Source organism: Nematostella vectensis, chromosome 15 (assembly GCF_932526225.1).
Source record: "Nematostella vectensis chromosome 15, jaNemVect1.1, whole genome shotgun sequence".
Classification (NCBI taxonomy): Eukaryota; Metazoa; Cnidaria; class Anthozoa; order Actiniaria; family Edwardsiidae; genus Nematostella; species Nematostella vectensis.
Genome location: NC_064048.1, coordinates 2,980,023 through 3,001,884, shown reverse-complemented (window position 1 = coordinate 3,001,884; position 21,862 = coordinate 2,980,023). Strand labels below are relative to the sequence as shown.

At 39.4% G+C, this 21,862-nt stretch overlaps 2 protein-coding genes and 1 long non-coding RNA gene across 3 annotated transcripts in view; 1 reads left to right on the top strand and 2 right to left on the bottom strand.

Moving 5' to 3' along the window:
* The window catches only part of LOC5510814 (phospholipase A2 A2-actitoxin-Cgg2a), a 74,329-nt gene extending 73,685 nt beyond the window's left edge, over window positions 1–644 (bottom strand). Inside the window, exon 1 of the mRNA XM_048722686.1 lies at window positions 522–644. The gene's annotated coding sequence lies outside the window, so the exon portion shown is untranslated. The remainder of the gene's footprint in view (window positions 1–521) is intronic.
* Window positions 645–17,808: 17,164 nt separating this feature from the next.
* On the top strand, window positions 17,809–18,547 carry LOC125560639. The gene is made up of 2 exons (XR_007306710.1): window positions 17,809–17,987; window positions 18,182–18,547. It is a non-coding gene; the product is annotated as an uncharacterized LOC125560639 (long non-coding RNA).
* Window positions 18,548–19,488: 941 nt separating this feature from the next.
* On the bottom strand, window positions 19,489–21,721 carry LOC116605771 (formin-like protein 3). Its single transcript, XM_048722569.1, has 3 exons — window positions 21,427–21,721; window positions 21,108–21,166; window positions 19,489–20,674 (listed from the first exon to the last, which is right to left on the bottom strand). The coding sequence occupies exons 1-3, from the start codon at window positions 21,579–21,581 to the stop codon at window positions 20,436–20,438; spliced, it is 453 nt and encodes a 150-aa protein (XP_048578526.1). The 5' UTR covers window positions 21,582–21,721; the 3' UTR covers window positions 19,489–20,435.
* Between the last annotated feature and the right edge of the window lie 141 nt (window positions 21,722–21,862).

Here is a 21,862-nt window from a genome sequence, read left to right as displayed (position 1 = left end):
ATGGATGGCAAATTGATATGTTAATGGTTTTTATATTTCATGATTATTACAGTAATGACACAGATAGCGGGGCCATGCTGAACAACTTTGACCAATCAGATTCGGCTTGAACACCGTAAACATTTTGTAAAAAAAGTTCAGCCAATGAGAAATGCAGTACGTCTGCAGTCGGCCGTGGCAAAGCAGCTCCATTTAAGCTACAATCCACAACAAAAGTAAGTGGAACACTTCCCATACGAACAACCTCCATCCCTCTCCCCCGATTAATATTGGTGGCAATTTTTCAGCTCAAAACACAAGCAGTCGATGTGATCATGTCAGGTGATCAGGGGGGAGGGAAAGTGTCCCGTTAGTTTTGTAACAGATTCCTCAAGAATCCTCAAGAAAAGCAGACAAAGGAAAGAATAACACTCAAAGATCTGTCAAATATTGTGTCTTCAGGGTTCAAGACTAGAGGCAAAACAATAATTACTAGAAATATTGTGAAACAGTGTTTTATCACAATCACAATGTAACTGTACCTTCAATCCTGGGGCAGCGTTAACAAGTCCTTCAGAGTTTTCAACCGCAACCATGCACCTCAAGCGGTGCAACCCAAGATGCTGTTGGCCTAACACCGGCTACAGGATTTCACCTATAAAGCCCTAAAAAATAATAATGAAACAGACATTTCAGAATGACACATTGTATTTTCTTAGTTTAATTGTTGTCTAGGGGGAAGTTATAAAAAAAGAATATGGTATATAACTTTTACTATTGTAACAGGGCTGGGACTAGCCATTTGTTTTATCATCCTGATTAGACAGCACAAATAAAGGATTAATCACTAAAATGGATGGACTTCACAACGACTGTCAGGTGTTTGTTTACAAAAACATGTTTTGTATGTCTAGTACTTTTACCAAACTCTTTTCAGAATGACAGATTAACAAATGTTGATGTTTTTTTTAAAAACTTTACTTTCCTTATTTGTACATGTATATTATTAATTCATTATATAAATATATTATACATTTATTTATTATATAAAGTAATCATACAGTTCTCTTGCTTAATTCAGGATTTATTTGCACTCGTGTGATTTTCAAAAAGCTCAAATTGTACTCGCCCTAAGGGCTCATGCAATTACAGTCGAAGCTCTCTGAGCGACCGCTCTCGTAAGCGACCAGTTCGATAATAACCACGATCACCAATCACTGATTGAATTGTCCCACAAACTCTGTTATTCTAAGCTCTCATAAGCGACAAACTTATCGGTGCGACCAGCTCCATTAACGACCACAATTTCAAACCACCAACTGAGATGTTCTTTGATTTTTAAGCTTTTGTAAGCGACCACAATGATTTTTGGCTTTACAACATCAGTCCACACCTGATAAACATCATATCCAATGCATGCTGACATCACATAAAGCAGAAATGTTGTAATGTTTCACAAAAGCTGCCTTTCCAGTAGGCAAACATTAAAGAATTTCATAATTACAATTTTCTAACTTTGATTTCAACCATGGGATTGACATTTCTTTGTCTCCAGAAAATGTATAAATGCAAGGAATGTCTAGTCCATAGCCAGCTCGACAATTTATCCTTTTTCCAGTTACAATAGCCACCCCCTTCTTTGTTGCACGCTTTAGAAATCGGCAGCGTTGTTATTATCACGATAAGTTTTAGACTCAATTTTATAATTAAGCTCCCATAAGCAACCAACACCTATTGTTCAAGTTTTTTGGCGCCCAGTGGTTTGCGATATTTTCAGTTTGTAAAGAACGCCCCTCTCTAATAAATGCACCCTATCTATTGAACGGCCCCCTCGAACTGTCGAAATTTCATTTGATCATTTTTGGTATGACAACTTTTTATCCAACGTTTTAAGGGTTTTGCTTTCAAAGTTTATCAATTGATTATAAAACAACTAAAAGAATATGCAATTAACTTGGATAATCAAACTAGCCCAAACCCAATCACTTGATGTAAGGCTTTGTTTATAAATACAGTTCAACGAAATAACCTTTTATTAAGGGCAGACAAGCCATCCAAATTCCTTAAATGGTAGGTAAACAATACAGGACTCCTGCGCGGAAAATCATTGAGTACGCGCTAAATTGAGCTGGATTGCGCAATACATTTTTCTAAAAAATAAAAAATTTTCGGGAAGCTTTACTGAATTACGTGCTAGATTACACGGAATATCAACCAAAATGCCCATGGAAGAGTTTATTTTCTGCACAAAAAAGGCGAGTTTTCATTGGCTCCTAGCCATCAGCCAATTAAAAATGGTATTCTTTTATTAGTCCTAGGCCTTCGCAGTTTAGCAAAGAACGCCTAGTCATTTTATTTGTTGTTTTTGAAATTCAGTTCGAAATTTTGCATTCTTATCAAGAATATTTGTCTTTTTTTTTCCCGAGAAATAGAGGAAAGAACCCTAAAAGAAAACATCAGCTGTGTAATTAAATGATTTGTCTCTCAAAATTTTGCCAAATTATGCGTGATTACATGGAAATTTGTGGATTATGCGGATTGCAGGAGAAAGCCAAATTATGAGCTTCCGCACAAGCCCTGACAATAAGCATTTAGTAGATTTCTGTTTTATTTGAGGAGATTTATTTATATAGGGAAAAGTCACTGCCTGCCCTACACATATCAGACATATTTTTTATTTTTCCACAACAATGTCCAGTCCAGAATTACAATAAATGCAAATCATTGCACCAGAAATAAAACTAATTTATTGCTACATGATTTTAAACCAAGGCAGACGCAGCCATGGAGGAGACACACAGATTCTCCAGGAATCAGAGGGCTCATTGAATACTGCAGTGTACTTTACAAAATCTTATGTATGGGAGGAGCAGGAGATTCTTAATACTGTATAGTACACTATATTTTAACACATGTACAGTAATCATTTCAATAGCTATTTCAATGGCCACCACATAGATCCAAATCGCTTGCTGGGTATGAACAGACATGCAGCTCGGGTTGGGCACAGGGGTTGTGTTCCCCTCCCCACTCAACCACCAAAAAGCAGTCTTTTTAAAATACTTTTTTCCAAAATATCTATGACTGCTCGTCCGCTCCCCAACTAATCAGATTGCCTGTTATGGTTATCAATCCTTCAATTAGATAAAACAAATAGAGTAACCATGAAACAAAGGGTTAGTGATCAGCCAAGACAGTGGCTGCAAAGAAAAGGCGGTCTTGTATAAATATGGCTTATGAATGGAAATCGTGCCAAATCTATAATGTAGATTTTACCCTTGCAATTCAATGAAAAGCTCATCTGAGCTCGAGTACTTCACTTCTCTGTGAGAACTTCTAGTCGTAATAGTCAAACTCAGTTTAAAGTAAATCTGGAGATATCACGAGCCGATACATCCCAGATTTCAAACAACGCCTCCGACGACTTCAGTTACTTGATTGAAGGGATCAGATTGAAGGATATTAGGCACCAAAATCGGGATACTGAGAAAACTAGTTCAATAAACCAGGCAATAAACATAACAAGAAACCTATATGGACATTTACATTTTGGAGGTTTTCTAAACCTTCAACGCTCAGGAAAGCATCTAAGGACTCCCTCCTTGAAAGAGGTCGATTTTTCGCTAACCCCGTGGTCAACTTTTTCATTCAGGACTCGGCATTTACCGTATATAAAACAGCCTTGAATTAAACAAAAAGGCACAAAAAACATCTAATGTTCTTTCGTGAAGTTGACTGTTTGACAAATGTGTCAAAGAATGTGGATTATTACCTGTTTGTGGCGTTTTATTCGTAGAAGAGTTCACTTCAGCATACGATTTGCATCGGTCACCGACTCCAAACCGCTTCTGGTCTTACTTGTCACCTAGCCGAACCACGTGGGCTGAGCCCACGGTGTGGACAGTACCACCACAGGTAGCTCGAAGTTTTTATGAGGCTTCTCTATCTGCAGATGCAGCATGGCTGAAATGGAAAAGCTTGAGAATTTTTTTAGTACTAATAAGAAGAACCAACTAAAATGGAGCGGAAACTCCGATAAACTAAAAGACTTCCTAGTGCACTTGATGGAGGAAGGAAGTAACGAAAAACTAGTAAGCGTAAACCAAATCGGGACGACAAGTGTACTAAAATTCGAATCGGTGACCGTTAACTTTTACCCGAGCACGAACACGCTGCAGGTGCAAGGTGCGGGAAAAGACGTTTATATAAGTAAACTCACTACTCTAGCTACTAAAAGCAGTAGTAACGCCATGAATGAGATACAAACTGGAGCGAAAGTACAACCAGCGGCTAAATCGATCGAGAAGGAAAATAAGAAGGAAGAGCAGGTGGTGCACGATGCTCGGTATGAGGAGATCGAGGCCTTCATGGCGACTCAAAGAGTGTTTAACGCTAAAATTGAAGATAAAGTCACAAAGAATACCATCGAGATCGGAGAGCAAAGCATAGAAATAGAAGACTGGAAACAGAAGACAAAACACGGAATCTCCGATGCTAAAAGGGAATGTGAATGTAAGATTGAAATGCTACGGTCCGAATTAAGCGCTAGCATCAATGATGTTGCGAAAAAAATATCAAGCCTGACAAGTAAAGTGACAAGTGAATTTAAACTGATAAAAAACAAATCGACGTCAGCGGCAGAGACTATTCTGAAGATACTGGGAGAGCTGGGAGAAATTAAAGAGCAACTCGTGAATACAGAACAATCACTCACATCACGGATCACCAAATCGCCCTGTCTTAACCAGACCGAGGGCTCCACGATAGAAGTGACCAGCCCGCAAGACATGAACAGTCATAAAGATAGCCAGAGAATTAGTAAGGACGACAGTTGGGGACAAATCACATACACAGTCGATACTAAAAACCGTTTTGAAACGCTCCAGGACGAGGTGCAGCCAGGTGTACCACAAAGCCGCGGTAAAAGAGCCAGTGAGACCTGGAAAAGACAACAATGGACGTCCAAATATAAAACCATTGGAACAGACCAGTCCGACCAGACAAACTAGGATGGACGCAAATAGAACCAAGCCCGAGACCAGTGAAGCAAAAGGTCCAATTCTACTGATCGGCGATTCGATCCTGCGAGGAATCCAACAACGGCGATTTTGTCCAGATCGTTACGTTAATAAACAATATGTCGCAGGAGGAACGAAAGAGCTTCTACAATACATACAAACTATGGACGATGACAGGAACGATTATGAACACATTATTGTACATTCAGGCACAAATGACATAGAGAAACTGCGTGTAAATGAAATAGCTGTTAATATGGAAAACTGTGTAAATGCACTCAAAGGTCGCTGGCCCAGCTCCAGAATAGCTGTCAGTGGAATTTTGTATGCTCCCAAGAGAGATGGCACAAAAATAGACGAAACAAACTACTGCTACGAAGACATTTGCAAGGACAATGGGGCCCATTTCATCAACAATCAGCGCGTTACAAGTGACACCTTTGGAAATCTCGACCCAGAAGTTTTTCACGACGATGTACACCTAAATAACAACATTGGAACCAAGAAGTTTGTTTCAAACATCAAAACTAGAACCGGTTTGCGAAGGGACACAGAGAGAAGTGAAAGAAGAGCAAGACCACCACTGTATAAGCAGCAGAAAAGGACAATGTGGGGCTCATACGACCAATCATTCCCACCCTTGCAAGCCCTCAACGCATTAGCAGATTATTTTAGAAGGCACCGTCCAAGCTAAGTGCTCTTTTTGTTTTATTTATTTAACATTCACGATATCTTCTCCAGAATATTCACAATTAAGAATCGGCTGCTGGAATATTAATGGCTTCAGCAGTAAAACGTTTGGAAACAAATTAAACCAAAATGACTGTCTGGATACAATTAACAAGCATGAAATTTTTGGTATAGCTGAGACACATGCAAATACCAATACAAACTTAAAAGTTACAAATTTTAAGCATTATGTAAAACATAGAGAAGGTTCAAACAATTCACGAAGTTATGGGGGAATAGTAATATATATTAAAAATAATATAAACAATGGCGTTGTATACATGCCATCAATAAATAAGAACGTTTTGTGGATAAGACTTAAAAAAACATATTTTCATTTGAAGAAAGATATTTATATAGGAACAGTTTATCTAAGTCCACAAAGAGAGAATAACAATGAATTACTTGATGATCTCGAAAAAGAAATACTTAATTTTTCAACAAAAGGTGACGTCATTGTACAAGGTGACTTTAATGCGCGAACTGGAGCTTTGCAGGAATATGTATTAAACGATGATAACAGCAAAAAGTTCTTCGAACTTCCAGAAGATTATGAGACAGATACAACAAATCGCAGAAATTCTCAAGACGTAAACACGACAGATAGCCGAGGGAAAAATCTTATAGAGATTTGTACGGCTTTCAATCTCAGAATTCTGAACGGAAGATCAGTTGGGGATCTCGAGGGAAGAAAAACATGTTTCAAATATAACGGAAGTAGCGTTGTAGATTATGTGATTGCTTCAAATAATATCATGAATAGCATTAACTATTTTATTGTCAAACCTCTGGAGCCACATCTAACTGATCATTGCTCTCTATCTTATGCTTTATCTGTCCGGAGCCCATCAAAGGGTGCAGAGGCAGAGAGGACAGACCAAAATGAAGGATTAAGTGAATTCAAAAAACTTATCTGGAAGGACGGAATACAGGAGAAATTGAAAGAGATTTTAGTTTCTAATGATATACAACAAAAACTAAGCGACGCACTTAAAAACAATAGAACAGAGACAATGACCGCTCAATTTACGCAAGCGCTTAAAGAGGCATGCGAGGCGGCGGGCATGAAGTATCAAAACACAAAAACGGTAAACAATCAGAACAACAAACCATGGTTTGACGATGAATGTAAAACAGAAAAAGAAAACATTCGCTCGCTTGGATACCGAATCTCGAAAGAACCAAACAATCATTCTTTAAGAGATACTCTGAATCGGAAAAGGAGAATCTTTAAAAAAATGTGCAAAAGAAAAAAAGAAAATCATTACGCGAACATAATCAATAATATCGACTTTAGAAATTCTAAGTCTTTATGGAGACAGTTGAAAAACTGTTTCCACATCGGTAAGTCAACAAAAGCGTCCCCAATTGAGACTGAAAATGCGGGAAAATTTTTTCAGCACTTCAAAAATTTGAATGCAACAAATGAAGCACAGCCCAAGCAAAACGGACGGATAGATCATGGGAACTATCGGGAGGGGCCCCTGGACTACAGAATAAGCGAGGAAGAAATTATAAAAGCCATAGAAAAACTAAAATCTGGGAAGGCACCAGGCGCGGACAACATATTGAACGAATTTCTAAAGTGCAGCAAAACGATCTTGAAAAGTTATCTCGTTAACCTTTTCAACAAAATATTAAACTCTGGGGTTTACCCCACAATGTGGAGTTACGGTTTAATAGTCCCGATTCATAAGAAGGAAGATCCATCGAGACCTGAAAACTACAGGGGCGTAACACTTTTGTCAACGTTAGGCAAAGTTTTTATGTCAATCATAAACGAAAGATTATACAATTACCTAACGGAGAAGGGCATTTTGAAAACAGAACAATGTGGTTTTAGTAAAGAGCAAGGAACAATAGACAGCATTTTCGCTCTAAAGTCACTAATTGACAAGCATTTCAAAGCGAAACCCCAAAAAAAAAAACAATTTCCTGTTTGCGTGCTACGTGGACTTTAGTAAAGCATTCGACTGCGTCCCTAGGGCGAAACTATTTGAAAAACTGAAAGCAGTAGGTGTTACTGGGCGTTTCCTCGACATAATCCAATCAATGTACTCAAATGACAAGTCTTCCGTAAAAATTGGAAGCTCCATAACTGAATCCTTTCGATGCTACGCAGGCGTGAAACAAGGCTGTATGATTTCGCCAACGTTGTTTAATTTTTACTTGAGCGACTTCCCAGAAAAACTAAATGAAAAATACCGAAATGATAAAAAGATTTCTGGAACTTGGCTAAAGGGGTACACATGATTCCTTTATATTACAAGTAGGTAGCGCAACATATTTTAGAAAGACTCCCACAATTTGTTTTTTTATTTATAGTAAATGAAAAATTCAATTGACAAATGACACACCACAGGTAGCCCAAGCTCTTTATTTGTCTCTTTTGCTTTAGCGTAAACATAGGGCGATAAACAAAATTAGTGAAAAATAAAAAAACAACTTGTTAAAAAGACGTGTGAAGTATAGTGTTGTGTTTATGTTTACTTTTTGCGTGTTCTTTGGCCGTATTAAAGCGCCTTCTTCAAGATTCAAGATTTACCATTTGAAATTTTAAACAACCGCCCAATGACTGTTAAACCCCCCGGTTCATGGGGGGCTTGTGACGCCGTTAAACCCCCCGGTTCATGGGGGGCTTGTGACGCCGTTAAACTATCTAACCTACAAATGAACGCCAAGTAAACAAAGGTACCCTTTTCAGTCTTTATAGTTGTTTATTAAAGACGAAAAAGGTTACCGATTTTGATGTGATGTTAAATCGAGTCTAAAGTGGGAAAAAAGTAACCCTTATGTGTTTTACTTTGTATTATATGCTGCTAACAGGAAATGTACATAATTTCCGACTTTCTGCTTTCTAGAAAGCTTAGAGAAAAGGTCGCCGTTTTTGTTCTTATCCGTGAAATAGACCGATGATCGAAATTGTCGATATTTTATGAGCTCATTCTATACAGGCCCGTACCCAGGGGGGTGCAGGGACGCACCCCCCCCCCCCCCACCCCCCACAACGGCCGAAAGTCCACTTTTGGTTGTTAATAGACGTGCTATTTGTAGACAAAACTATAAAGCATAAGTCTGGTCACTCCGATCCAAATCCGACCATATACGTCCCGTGGAGATACTGCAAAGACATAAAAAAAAACCCTTTTTAGGTCCACTTTTTCGGATTTTGCACCCCCCCCCCCCCCCCCAAGAAAAATCCTGGGTACGGGCCTGCTATATCTGCAAAAAGACGGCAAACCTGTCCGTATTATTCTGCAAAAAGGTACCTTTTTCATGTGACCATTTTAAAATGATAAATGACAAAAAAGGGTTGTCTTATTTTAAAAACACGGGAAAGACCCATTTTTGGACAACCGTCTTTTATCATTTAACAAAAAAGCAGAATTGCCGGTTTGTTCCACTGATTAGGTCACTAGTAGAATGCCACTACACTTAATAACAGAGAGACTTTTGTACTTATTTCAATAATATAGCTATTGAAAGAAAAATAAAACATTTAATGATTGAAAATATAAACTACTAAGAATTCATTGAAGGAAGTATACGCTAACCAGTCAACTGACTTGCTGGAAATAATGAAAACGCAAACAAACCTGGAAGAGAACATAGAAATCTTGTAGCCACATGCTAGGCACTTCGGTATCATTCTAATAAATTCCGCTTTATAAGAAAGACAAAAAAGTGGATAAAAGTACATAAATCATCATACTTGGGTAAAAGTCACCTCCGTTACTTCTTGCGTTACTGATCATTAAACATTTTCAAAAAAAAAAATTGAAATTTCCCATAAGTAAGGAAGAACTTAATTGATTCGGATACTTCGATGTTTTGTTATTAATTTGCAGTGCGCTGATGCTTTGTTAAGGTTTCTCTTTTGCAGAGTTTTGAGTCGATACCTAACTTGCACATAGAACTGAGCAAAACTAACAATTTCGCCAATGGAAAAATATTAAGTGTGCGCTGGGTATATACATTGTTGCGCGGCATAACTAGATAAGAGATAGAGTATTAGGAACTTTTTTCCAGTAAAGAGCTCAAATATCTCCTCTGTAAGGAGATAAGACATGCTCTTTTGTGCTTTCATCTTTCCGTAACCTCCGTTAAAAATTTTAGTTTACGATCGCATAAAGCCAAAATGCAGGTATCTTCACCTGAAAACTTGTGAAATGCACTTCCTATTCTATTATCTTCATTTGAGTGCAGTAAACTCGACCTCGATGAGTACTATATTTGACTAAAAGAGCATTTTGCTGGATGCAAATGAGCCTCGAACTAACCGAAAAGAACCCCAAAAAACTCAAATCTTTAAAATATATTTGTAGGCTCTAAACATCCCACTAAGGTTAAAAAAAGCAGACTTGTTTGACCAGAAGCTGACTATCCCAAACTCGCGGTAACGGAGGTTATGCGGTGACACAGGGTAACGGAGGTTATTTTTTAAACAATCTGTTGATGTCACGTCTTCGAATCCACGCTTAGCAGAAATATCTATATTGTATTTCGTTCACACCAGTCAGTTGTAAAACCTTTAAAGTTCACAACCCACTGATTATTTTTGATCTTGGAAAAAATGTGGTAACGGAGGTTACGCTCTTATCTCTACGCTCCAATTTGACATTATTTAAGAAGCGCTCCGCTAATCCATTCAAGATGAAATGCAATACTCAAAAAAATTATTTTTCAATAATTTGTCTATAGACTTATATTTGTCTCCTGATTACAAAAATGTGTTTCTTTTGAAAATCTAACGAATATTAAATATTTTATGGATTTTTCCTTATTTTTCTCGGCATGACCCCGAAAAACACTACAAAATTTGAACCAAGTATCGCTACCTGCAGTGCGAAAAATAAACAGCGCAGAAACACAACAACACCACAGGAGGCAACCAGGATATGTGCTCTCAATATTATTTTAATCTCGGCTTAATCCAGTTAAAATAGAATATTTGACAGATTTTCTCAAATATAGCCTCGCATCCATCATTTTGCACGATCGTCAAACCGACAAATTGAGGCCTTAAAAGTCGCATCTGGTACATTGCTCTATCAAAAATGGTTATTTTTCCTGAAAAGACAGTCACTTACTTGCCTAGAATCTGAAATAAAATTTTGGGGATAATAAAATCCAGAGCGCTGAGAGCGCCAAGAAGATACAACACTTCACAGGTTATTGACCTTTCAAACTTGTTCCAACTGTTACACCAACAGCTAAATTGGCAGGGAAATTTGGCTTTTGCCGACGCCCCCACCTCAAAACAACGCTGAAAACAAATTTGAGGACCAACAAATATGTGTGTTATCACTTGCAGTCTTCTTTGTGCGAGATGATTAAGGCAAAACACGTATTTGAATAGATTATGACTAGTCTTGCCCAATGTTTGTGTCCAGACAATTCGTAACATAGATCAAAACAACAAATTAAGTGGTATCGAATTTTCCTCACCTCAGCTTGGGAAAGTACTTGATAGGCATCGTTTTTTATCAATGCTTATTCCCCTACAAGCGCATAAAAACGCTTCGGCTTGCGATCTCGGAATGTTTTTTATGGTGCTTCCACCGGCAGCGCACACAGGAATCCCAAAGTTTCTAAAACACAACGCAAAAAAAAGAAGAGAAAACAGAAAGAGCAACTCATAAAAAAATCTGATTCCTTATTTTGGAATAGAATAAAATAAATAATGCCCAACCGTAAGGATTGTTTGAAATAGTAAGCCATCGAAGTTATCGAATGATGGATTTTATTCCTTACGGAGCGGAAGTTACATATCTTGTGATATTGACAGTTGGCAATAAACAGATAGTTTTTCATACCAGTACCAGGTACGTTCTATAAGTGTTTATACACTGGTTTCTTCTTGCTGTCCGTTTTGCACAGTTTTAGTGAGAATATAGCTTTTTGCTCATACTCTCAGTTCCTAGGCGGGGCGTGTTGCGCTAGTAAAGACAACCCTGGTATAGTGCGGTGCCTGAATATCACAAACTGCACACAAGATATCAAGAAGCATCTCCGTTCCTTGGGGGTGAGAGATTCACCAAAGCTGGTTCTGGCCGGTGCAGGTAAAACATTTTCAACATTGGCGCACTATGAATAACCACTTTTTAAAACCTACAGTTTGACAGTGCGGAACATTACCATTTTTGGTTATATTTGATAAACAATCTGATTAACCAATCAGAGATGAGTATTACTATGCCCAGTCTCACGCGGACACGCCTCAACTCAGAGTGGGAAAACAAAATGGCGGTTCCGTTGAATCGGGAAAATCATGTTAAACGCCGCTTTTTAACTCTTTGCTAGCAGTGATTTCTTCTTATCTGTTTAAGCAGGGATTTCACCGACTCAGTGCGTCATATATACCCTATTTGTGTTGTTTCTCATCGGCAACAGACCTCATTTGCAGGGTTATTTTTACGACTTCACCGAATCGTACTGTAATGAAAGCGGAAGGGTAAGCCACTGCTAGCAGGCTATAACATGGATCACCAATTATCTAGTTGTACGTTTTAATCAAGTCATACAAATGCACAAAATTTCCCTGGATTTATCTTGCTTTCGCACTCGGAATGAAGACACTCCAAGAAAAATTTTAGCTGGGATATTGAAACTAAAATGAATCTTATACAGAATGGCAGCGAGTCTCATTAAAAAAAAATGAAGCTAAATCGTATACAGATTGGCCGCGAGTCACTGTTTATTGTATGCAATTTAAAGACACTACATGAAAGTACTGTTTAAATGTTTATATTTGATCCTGGAATAAATAGATTTGCTATGATCAGTAAATCTCAGGGATGGCAGTCATTATTCATTGCTGCATTACTTTGCTATTACTCGTTGTAAAAAAAAGTCCTTACCACAAATGCTCACATTATGGCTTTTTTTATAAATGGATTCTAGAGGGGGCACTTGTTTGAGGGGCTATGTAATGTGCTTATTCAATGAGGGGTGTATGTATACCTCAGTGTCAGAACCATCCCCAAAGGACTTCATTGTATCCAGCTCTGTTTTCATCATGATTCATTTTATTAAAAAAAGGAAGTTTTGTGACAAAAATCGTGCTTAATACACAGGTTCTAACACCAAGTTAGAGCCATTGAGGGTGTATTTCATTGTGTGTGCAGACAAATGGAAAAAGGCATAAAGTGTAAACTAGGGTGAGGAAAAGGCATGGTAAGGGCAAAGGGGTGGTGACAAAGGGTATGTCTAATTGGGGGTGCTGACACAGGTTGTGAAGATGAAGTAAACTTGTACCATGTTTGATTACTAGGCTTGGAGATGATAGGAGAATGGGAGTATAGTCATACCCTGGGTACCAGAGGCTCCAAGCTTCACTAGAGCAGATATCATATGGAAAATATCTATTCATATCTGGTGATACTTCAGGCTTATTTTTTTCTCGCCAGTTTCTATTATATGCGCAAAGAGTCTTTTTTTTATAAAAAGGGAATTAAATTAATTTGATTTGATAGGCAAGTCTGAGTGTTGAAGCTCCCCTTTAAAACTATAGTGATATTAAGAATTTATATGTTTGGGGTATATAGGTTTGAGTAATTGTTTGGGAGGTAAGTTTCTATACTTGGTATATTTTATGTATAGAACTCAGGTTTGGGTATTTTTTTTTGGGGGGGGGGGCTAATTTGACAAAAAGTCCTTATCGCAAATGCTTATTTTAGCATATTATGCCCTTCTTTTTACCCCTCTTGTACCAGGTTTGATTACTAGGCCTTGAAGATTCTAGGAGTATGATTGTGCAGTCATAGATATCATACTGTATGGAAAATAAATATTTATATTTGGTGATACTTCAGGAGCATTTTTTATCTCAGTGCCTATTGCACAGAGTTTGTTTGTTGTCTTTTTTATAAAAATGGAATAAAATTGATTTTATTTAATAAGCAAATCTGAGAGTTGAAGCTCCCTTATAGCAAGATTTTGTATGCTTGGGCTATAGAATTTAGGTTTGGTTATTTATTTGGGAGGTAAGTTTCTATGCTTGGTATATTTTATGTATAGAACTCAGGTTTGGGTATTTTTTTTTTGGGGGGGGGGGGTAATTTGACAAAAAGTCCTTATCGCAAATGCTTATTTTAGCACATTATGCCCTTCTTTTTACCCCTGTTGTACCAGGTTTGATTACTAGGCCTTGGAGATTCTAGGAGTATGATTGTGCAGTCATAGATATCATACTGTATGGAAAATAAATATTTATATTTGGTGATACTTCAGGAGCATTTTTTATCTCAGTGCCTATTGCACAGAGTTTGTTTGTTGTCTTTTTTATGAAAATGGAATAAAATTGATTTTATTTAATAAGCAAATCTGAGAGTTGAAGCTCCCTTATAGCAAGATTTTGTATGCTTGGGCTATAGAATTTAGGTTTGGTTATTTATTTGGGAGGTAAGTTTCTATGCTTGGTATATTTTATGTATAGAACTCAGGTTTGGGTATTTTTGAGGATGAGTAGGGGGGGCTAATTCATCAAAAAGTTCTTATCACAAATGCTTATTTTAACATATTATGCCCCTCTAGCATTAGATTTTAGGGGGGGCACTGGTTTGAGTGGCTATGTAATGCACTTACTCAATGAGGGCTATTTTATGGTGTGTGCAGACAAATAGGAAAAGGCATAGAGTGTAAAATTAAAGGTTGAGAAATGCATGGTAAGGGGAGTGAGGTTGTGATGACTGAGGGCATGTCACATATGGTGTGCTCACACAAGGTGCGAAGACAAGGAAGTAAAATTGTACCGGGTTTTATGACTAGGGCCTTGGAGGTGAGGAGGATAGAGGTTTTTTTTATAAAAGGGAATAAAAATAAATTAAATTTGATAAGCAAATTTTCCTTCTAAAACTTTTTTACGGGACTGGCAAGTTTCAAGCTTTTGTATGTTTTACGAATAGAACTCAGATTTGGGTTACTTTTTTGGGGGGAAGGGGGAGGCTATCTATTCTTGGTGTTCAGATGCAGGTATATTCTTAGGGGTGGCGCGGTTCCGTTCTTTTGGGGGCATAAAATGTTCGTATCTGTCGAAACCAACAGTCATGTTTACAGCTAGAGTGCCCCCCCCCCCCCCATGTTGTTGTGGTGGTCGCAGGGCAAGACATTTAGCTAAAGAATGATAAGAAGCGAACCCCCGAGAGACAAGGGTAGGGTAAAATGCTTTTCGGCTAAATGTTGACACAAATTTTCATACCTATTCTTCGGCGATTTTTCCCTGTTGTATAGACGTTGGGCCTTGACTCGCACTTTCGTCCTCACAATTCAACCTCCGCTCTTCTCAACTTTCACCATACCCTGTGGGCACTCGTTTCGGCTTGTGGTGAAAATTGTTTTAGTATGCCATGATCCTCATTTATCCTAGTTTAGTCCTGTCAAGGTCCTAAGCCGTAGAATTTGGTCCATCACACTCATATTTCTCTTTTTCTAAACGTAAACATTACGAAGAGAGTTCGATTTTACGGCAGTCTCCAATAAAAGCGCTCAATTTGAAAAGGTTTCCCAAACGATATTTTACTTTCGAGCACAGGAACTCATCAATCAAATATCAAACTTGGTATAGAGCAGGATATTTTGCTGTTTTGGTCGGTTTTTGCGATGCGACGTCTCGCTAACAAAACAAATTCAAGTTTCAAACTCCGCGCGGCCATTTTGAATATTTGCATAATAAGTAGGTAAATCGATATAACCAAAAATGGTAATGTTCCGCACTGTTTGATTTGCTGTTCAGGTTCAGGTCTGTGTCCAAACAATTCGTGACATTCAGCTTGGAAAAGCACTTGATAGGCATCGTTTTTTATCAATGTCCGTTCCTCTACGAAGACCTAACTCAACTACGGTTGATTATTGTTGGAACACAATAATCAGCGCTTATTCATGTTAGCATGTGACACGCCACAGAAAAACCATAACGGTTTTATTCACAAGGATGGATAGGACAATTAGGACACATTGATACTAACAAATTTATTTCAGATTGGGTAGATACAATTTGTGATATTGCCCTTAGTCATTGCTGTGAAATTGTATCCGAAATATATTAACAAAAAACTGATAGCAAGTAATTTTCTAAAAACGGACACAAAATATCACAATAGTTTGAAAGCCCCCAAAATTAACGTTTGTCACAGAGGAAATCATTCTGTACAGTACACAATCAGATCTTCATGGAAGAATCTAGCGCTCTATGGGGGTATTTGGCTCTGGCGCTGTTCACGGGGTGGGGTGGGGATCTGGCTCTGTCAACAAGGAAATCTGGCTCTGGTGCTGTCCACGGGGCGATCTTGCTCTTGTCCACGGGGGATATGGCTTTTGCGCTGTCCACGGGGGGATCTGGCTTTTGCGCTGTCCACGGGGTATCTGGCTCTGGCGCTTCCCACCATGATATCTGGCTCTGGCTCTGTCAATAGGGAAATCTGGTTCTGGCGCTGTCCACAGGGGGATCTTGCTCTGACACTGTCCACGTGGGGATCTTGCTCTGACACTGTCCACGGGGGTTTCTTGCTATGGCGCTGTCCACGGGGGTTTCTTGCTATGGCGCTGTCCACGGGGCGATCTTGCTCTTGTCCACGGGGGGATATGGCTTTTGCGCTGTCCACGGGGGGATCTGGCTTTTGCGCTGTCCACGGGATATCTGGCTCTGGCGCTTCCCACCATGATATCTGGCTCTGCCTCTGTCAATAAGGAAATCTGGTTCTGGCGCTGTCCACGGGGGGATCTTGCTCTGACACTGTCCACGGGGGTTTCTTGCTATGGCGCTGTCCACGGGGGGATTTGGCTCTGGTGCTGTCCACGGGGGGATCTTGCTCTTGTCTACGGGAGGATCTGGCTTTTGCGCTGTCCACGGGGTATCTGGCTCTGGCTTTGTCCACCGTGGTATCTGGCCCTGGCACTGTCAAAAGGAAATCTGGTTCTGGCACTGTCCACGGGGGGGTCTTGCTCTGGCGCTGTCCATGGGGGTTTCTTGCTCTGGCACTGTCCACGGGGGGATCTGGCTCTGTCCACGGGGGGATCTGGCTCTGTCCACGGGGGGATCTGGCGCTGTCCACGGGGGGATCTGGCGCTGTCCACGGGGGTTTCTTGCTCTGGCACTGTCCACGGGGGTGGGGGGGGGGGGGGGTCTTGCTCTGGCGCTGTACCACGGGGGGATCTGGCTCTGTCCACGGGGGATCTTACTCTTGTCCACGGGGGGATCTGGCTCTTGCGATGTCCACGGGGGTATCTGGCTCTGGCGCTGTCCACCGTGGTATCTGGCTCTGTCAACAAGGAAATCTTGAACTGGCGCCGTCCACGGGGGGATCTTGCTCTAGCTCTGTCCATGGGGGGACCGGCTCTGGCGCTATCCACGGGGGGAAAAGGTTCGGGCGCTGTCCACGGGGAGATCTGGCTCTGGCGCTGTAAACAGGAAAATCTGGATCTGGCGCTGTCCACGGGATATCTGGACCTTGCGCTGTTCACGGATATCCCACGTTCCGCGGCAGCAGTTCTTACGATTACTGCGCCATCTGATGCGCCATCTGCATCGCGATGGCTTGGGCAGATAGGGAGCTTTGTGTATTTTCCTTCACGGTCAAACAACCCTGGGCAGCAAATCAAACTGTATGTTTTAAAAAAAAGTGGTTATTCATGAGCGTCAATGTTAAAATTGTTTTACCTGCACTTGCCAGAAGCAGCTTTGCTTCGCAATTTAGCGATAAAACGGAGATGCCTCTTGATATCTTAAGTGCAGTTTGTGATATTCACTAGCGAAAAACGCCTACGAACTGAGAGTATGAGCAAAAAGCCATATTCTCATTAAAACTTTGCAAAACGGACAGCAAGAAGAAACCAGTGTATAAAAACTCATAGAACGTACCTGGTACTGGTATGAAAAACTATCTGTTTATTGCCAACTGTCAATATCACAAGATATGTAACTTCCGCTCCGCAAGGAATAAAATCCATCATTCGATAACTTCGATGGCTTACAATTTCAAACGATCCTTACGGTTGAACATTATTTATTTTATTCTATTCCAAAATAAGGAATCAGATTTTTTGATTAGTTGCTCTTTCTCTCTTTTTTTTTTTTTTTTTTTTTTTTTTGCATTGTGTTTGAGAAACTTTGGGATTCCTGTGTGCGCTGCCGGTCACGTGGAAGCACCATGAAAAACATTCCGAGATCGCAAGCCGAAGCGAGTTAAACAGCGTTTTTATGCGCTTGTAGAGGAACAAGCATTGATAAAAAACGATGCCTATCAAGAACTTTCCCAAGCTGAGGTAAGGAAAATTTAACACCACTTAACTTGTTGTTTTGATCTATGCGAATTCTTTGGACACAAATATTACGCAAGACTAGTTATAATATAATATTCAAATAATCACTCAAATACGTGTTTTTTCTAAATCATCTCGCACAACGAAGAATGCAAGCAATAACACACATATTTATTGGTCCTCAAATTTGTTTTCAGCATTGTATCGAGGAGGGAGCTTCTGCAAAAGCCAAATTTCCCTGCCAATTTAGCAGTTGGTGTCATAGTTAGCCCAAGTTAAAAGGTCAATTACCTGTGAAGTGTTGTATCTTCTTGGCGCTCTCAGCGCTCCGGATTTTATTATCCCCAAAATTTTATTTCAGATTCTAGGCCAGTAAGTGACTGTCTTTTCAGGAAAAATGACCATTTTTGATAGAGCAATGTACCAGATGCGACTTTTAAGACCTCAATTTGTCGGTTTGACGATGGTGCAAAATAACGGATGCGAGGCTATATTTGAGAAAATCTGTCAAATATTCTATTTTAACTGGATTAAGCCGAGATTAAAATAATATTGAGAGCACATATCCTGGTTGCCTCCTGTGGTGTTGTTGTGTTTCTGCGCTGTTTATTTTTCGCACTGCAGGTAGCGATACTTGGTTCAAATTTTGTAGTGTTTTTCGGGGTCATGCCGAGAAAAATAAGGAAAAATCCATAAAATATTTAATATTCGTTAGATTTTAAAAAGAAACACATTTTTGTAATCAGGGGACAAATATAAGTCTATAGACAAATTATTAAAAAATCATTTTTTGAGTATTGCATTTCATCTTGAATGGATTAGCGGAGCGCTTCTTAAGATAGGTAACTTCTCAAAGTTTTGAATTCTCATGAAAAAATACTTGATTTGATAAAGAACTTCAGATTGGGCTTGCTAATATCATCTATCGCCCAAACTTACTGCCTGGAAAATATATGTTAATTGAGGTAACGGAGGTTATTAAGGAATTTTGAACATTGCATCAAAACTCGGGAAAAAATTTGGCACGATGATAACTTTTTTTCTATAGGGAAAAAACGTTGTTCCCTGTGGTCATTATGAAAGTGATGTCACTTTGATTTGCCCCAGTAAACCTCCTTACCGCCAGGGCTATTTATTGAAAGTTAGGCTGTGGATATGAGAAAATGGGCAAAACTTGCAGCTTCCAAGTCAATTTGCGGCAAAATGGCGAATATTTGCTCAAAAAAGCTGTATACCGTTTGATAGGTCTAGCTTCGTACTTAAAAACATCAATATCTGATCGTTTTAAATATTCTGACAACTTTAACAAAAAGACAGGTTTTAATCGTAATTTGTACATTTAGCGTAGAATGGGTGGTTTACGGGTCTGTCTAGATTGTTTTTTTTTTTAAATCAAGGGAGTAAAACATATTTAATCTGTGCTTTAACCTGGTGGAAGTAAATGGGATATTCACTGTTATTCGCTGAGCCTGAAGCGAATACATAGCGAGGACTGAACAAGACATTTGCTGTTATTTTTATCATTATCATTATGTTATAGAATTAACAACTTTGTTTATCTTACATTGTTTAGTTTGTCTACATTCGACTTATTATTCTGACTTTTAGCGGTAAAACCTATCCATTATTCCGAGATAGCGAACTAATCAGAGCGCGCGTTCTTACATGACGGGTCATGTATATATAAGTATAGTAACAGTTTGTATACTAAGCGTTAGTAGGGACCTTAAGCAACGACAACGACAACGCGGACGCCGACGACAGAAAAAAAAATGGAATTTGATTCAGAATTAAATAGCAGCACGTGGAAATGCGTTCTGTCTTATACATTTCAGCCGTTTTCCGTAAAACCACGACGTAGTTAGTGGTTTTACGTTTTCCGTAAAACCACTAACTACGTTCGCTGCTGTAGAAATAATATCCATAGTTTATTTTTATCTGTCCCTGACTATAATGTTTTGCTTATTCCATTGCAATTAAATTATTATTGATCGCCACGCGCGAAAACATCTTTCCCGATCTCGTTGTCGTAGCCGTCGTCGTCGTCCTTGCTTAAGGTCCCTAGTATTATACGCCGTTTTAACGTCCGCCTTTGTCCATTGAAACCAATCCAACCTTCACTTATTGCAGCACCTTGGCTGATTGATATTGGATTTGTTGGAGTGATTTTCCCCTCTTATTCATATTATCCTTCTAGAAAAAGCGATTATTCCAGGAAGGCGCTTATTCCAGGAAGGCATTTATTCCAGGAAGGCGGTTATTCCAGGAAGGCATTTATTCCAGGAAGGCGCTTATTCCAGGAAGGCGGTTATCGTAGCAACTAACGGCATCTATTTTTGCGGAGAGTCACTAATATCCCTAATTTTCTGGTCGTAATTTTGTGTCGGTTTGTTCCTTTGTATCCAAAGCATGTAGCATCTATTCGAGAGAGAATTCCATCAACGTTCTGGATTAGTGTCCCTGATTCTCATGATCGTGTTGCAGTGGGTGATTCTCTTCTAGCCAGTCCGGCCACCAAGGCGTATCAACGAGAGGTCCTTGTACGACGTCGTCTTCTTTAGGAGGTGGTGGTGGTGGAGGAGGGGGTGGGGGAGGGGGAGGGGGTGGTGGTGGCGGAGGAGGAGGAGGCGGGGGAGGGGGAGGAGGTGGTGGGGGAGGCTCGCCACAAGTTCCACAAGCGTCATTAAATGCTGCGGAAATTTAAAGCGCTTTTAGCTCTTTGTAACCGGGTGAGCAGCTGACCGCTAAGTTCTTTTGTATAAAGCAAGAAAGACAAGAGAGAAATACAAAAAGAAAATGTTTGGCAACGTTTTAAAAGCCATACCATTTCTGTCCATTAACAAGCTTTTTTTTTTCTAAATGTCATTCTCCCAAAAACGGCACTTAAGACGTCTCTTGCAAAAAAAAGTATACAAATATACAATCCTGATCATGGAATATCATGGAATAAAAATCCTATTATTTTTATCACAGCTGATGCATAAATAGCTTCTTTCCCGTTTTTTAATCATAAACCTTTTCTGTTTTTAATCAAATGTATAGGCAATTTTGCGACCAATTGTCAAAATTTTACAACGTCTATGTAATAACCAGCAAATGATAAAAACTAGTTTGAGTCCTTACCGATATTATCCTTTCTTTGGACGTGAACTGATCTCTTTATCTGCGTTCTTTGCGTAGTACTGAAATTGAATGTACACAGATAGAACATCATAGATGAGAATACACCTATTTCAATAAAGGTTGTCAGCGCAAACAGCGAATGGCAATTGCAATGGCAGTTTTATCGACCTAAAGGTGACAACGGTTTTTTTAAATAAATGTATGCTTTAGCATCACCATGGAGTAGCCCTAACTTGAAGACTTACTCAACTTTTTTTTCTTCTCTTCGTTCTCTTTTGTCCACTGTAATAAACTTACCCTAGCATTCATTGATACTTACCTCTGAATATCGGCTACAGTAAAATCGTGATTTGATTGTCCTAAAACGTTGGACGCCTTGTTTCCTTTATCGGGCTGTGTTTGTTTTTCACAGTGAATTGATCCCACTAGTGCTAATATAACAAACAAAGCGAATATGTACTTTGGGGGCAACATTGTTTCTATGGTTACTTAAAATCCTCAAGCGCCATCACCCCACGAGTAATCTTAAGAGAGTTTGATTTCAAGAGTCTGAAGGAAATGCTACACCAGGCTTTAATTCATCATCTCTGGCACTTAATCTTTAAACGGTTCGGTTGATTTTGGAAAGCTGGACAAATAATCGCATTAATGATGGAACCGCGTACGTACAGGTGACACGAAACGGTTCAACGCGACCCGTCTATACCACCTACATTCGACCTGCCGCGAGGCTAGACAGAGACAACAACGCAATG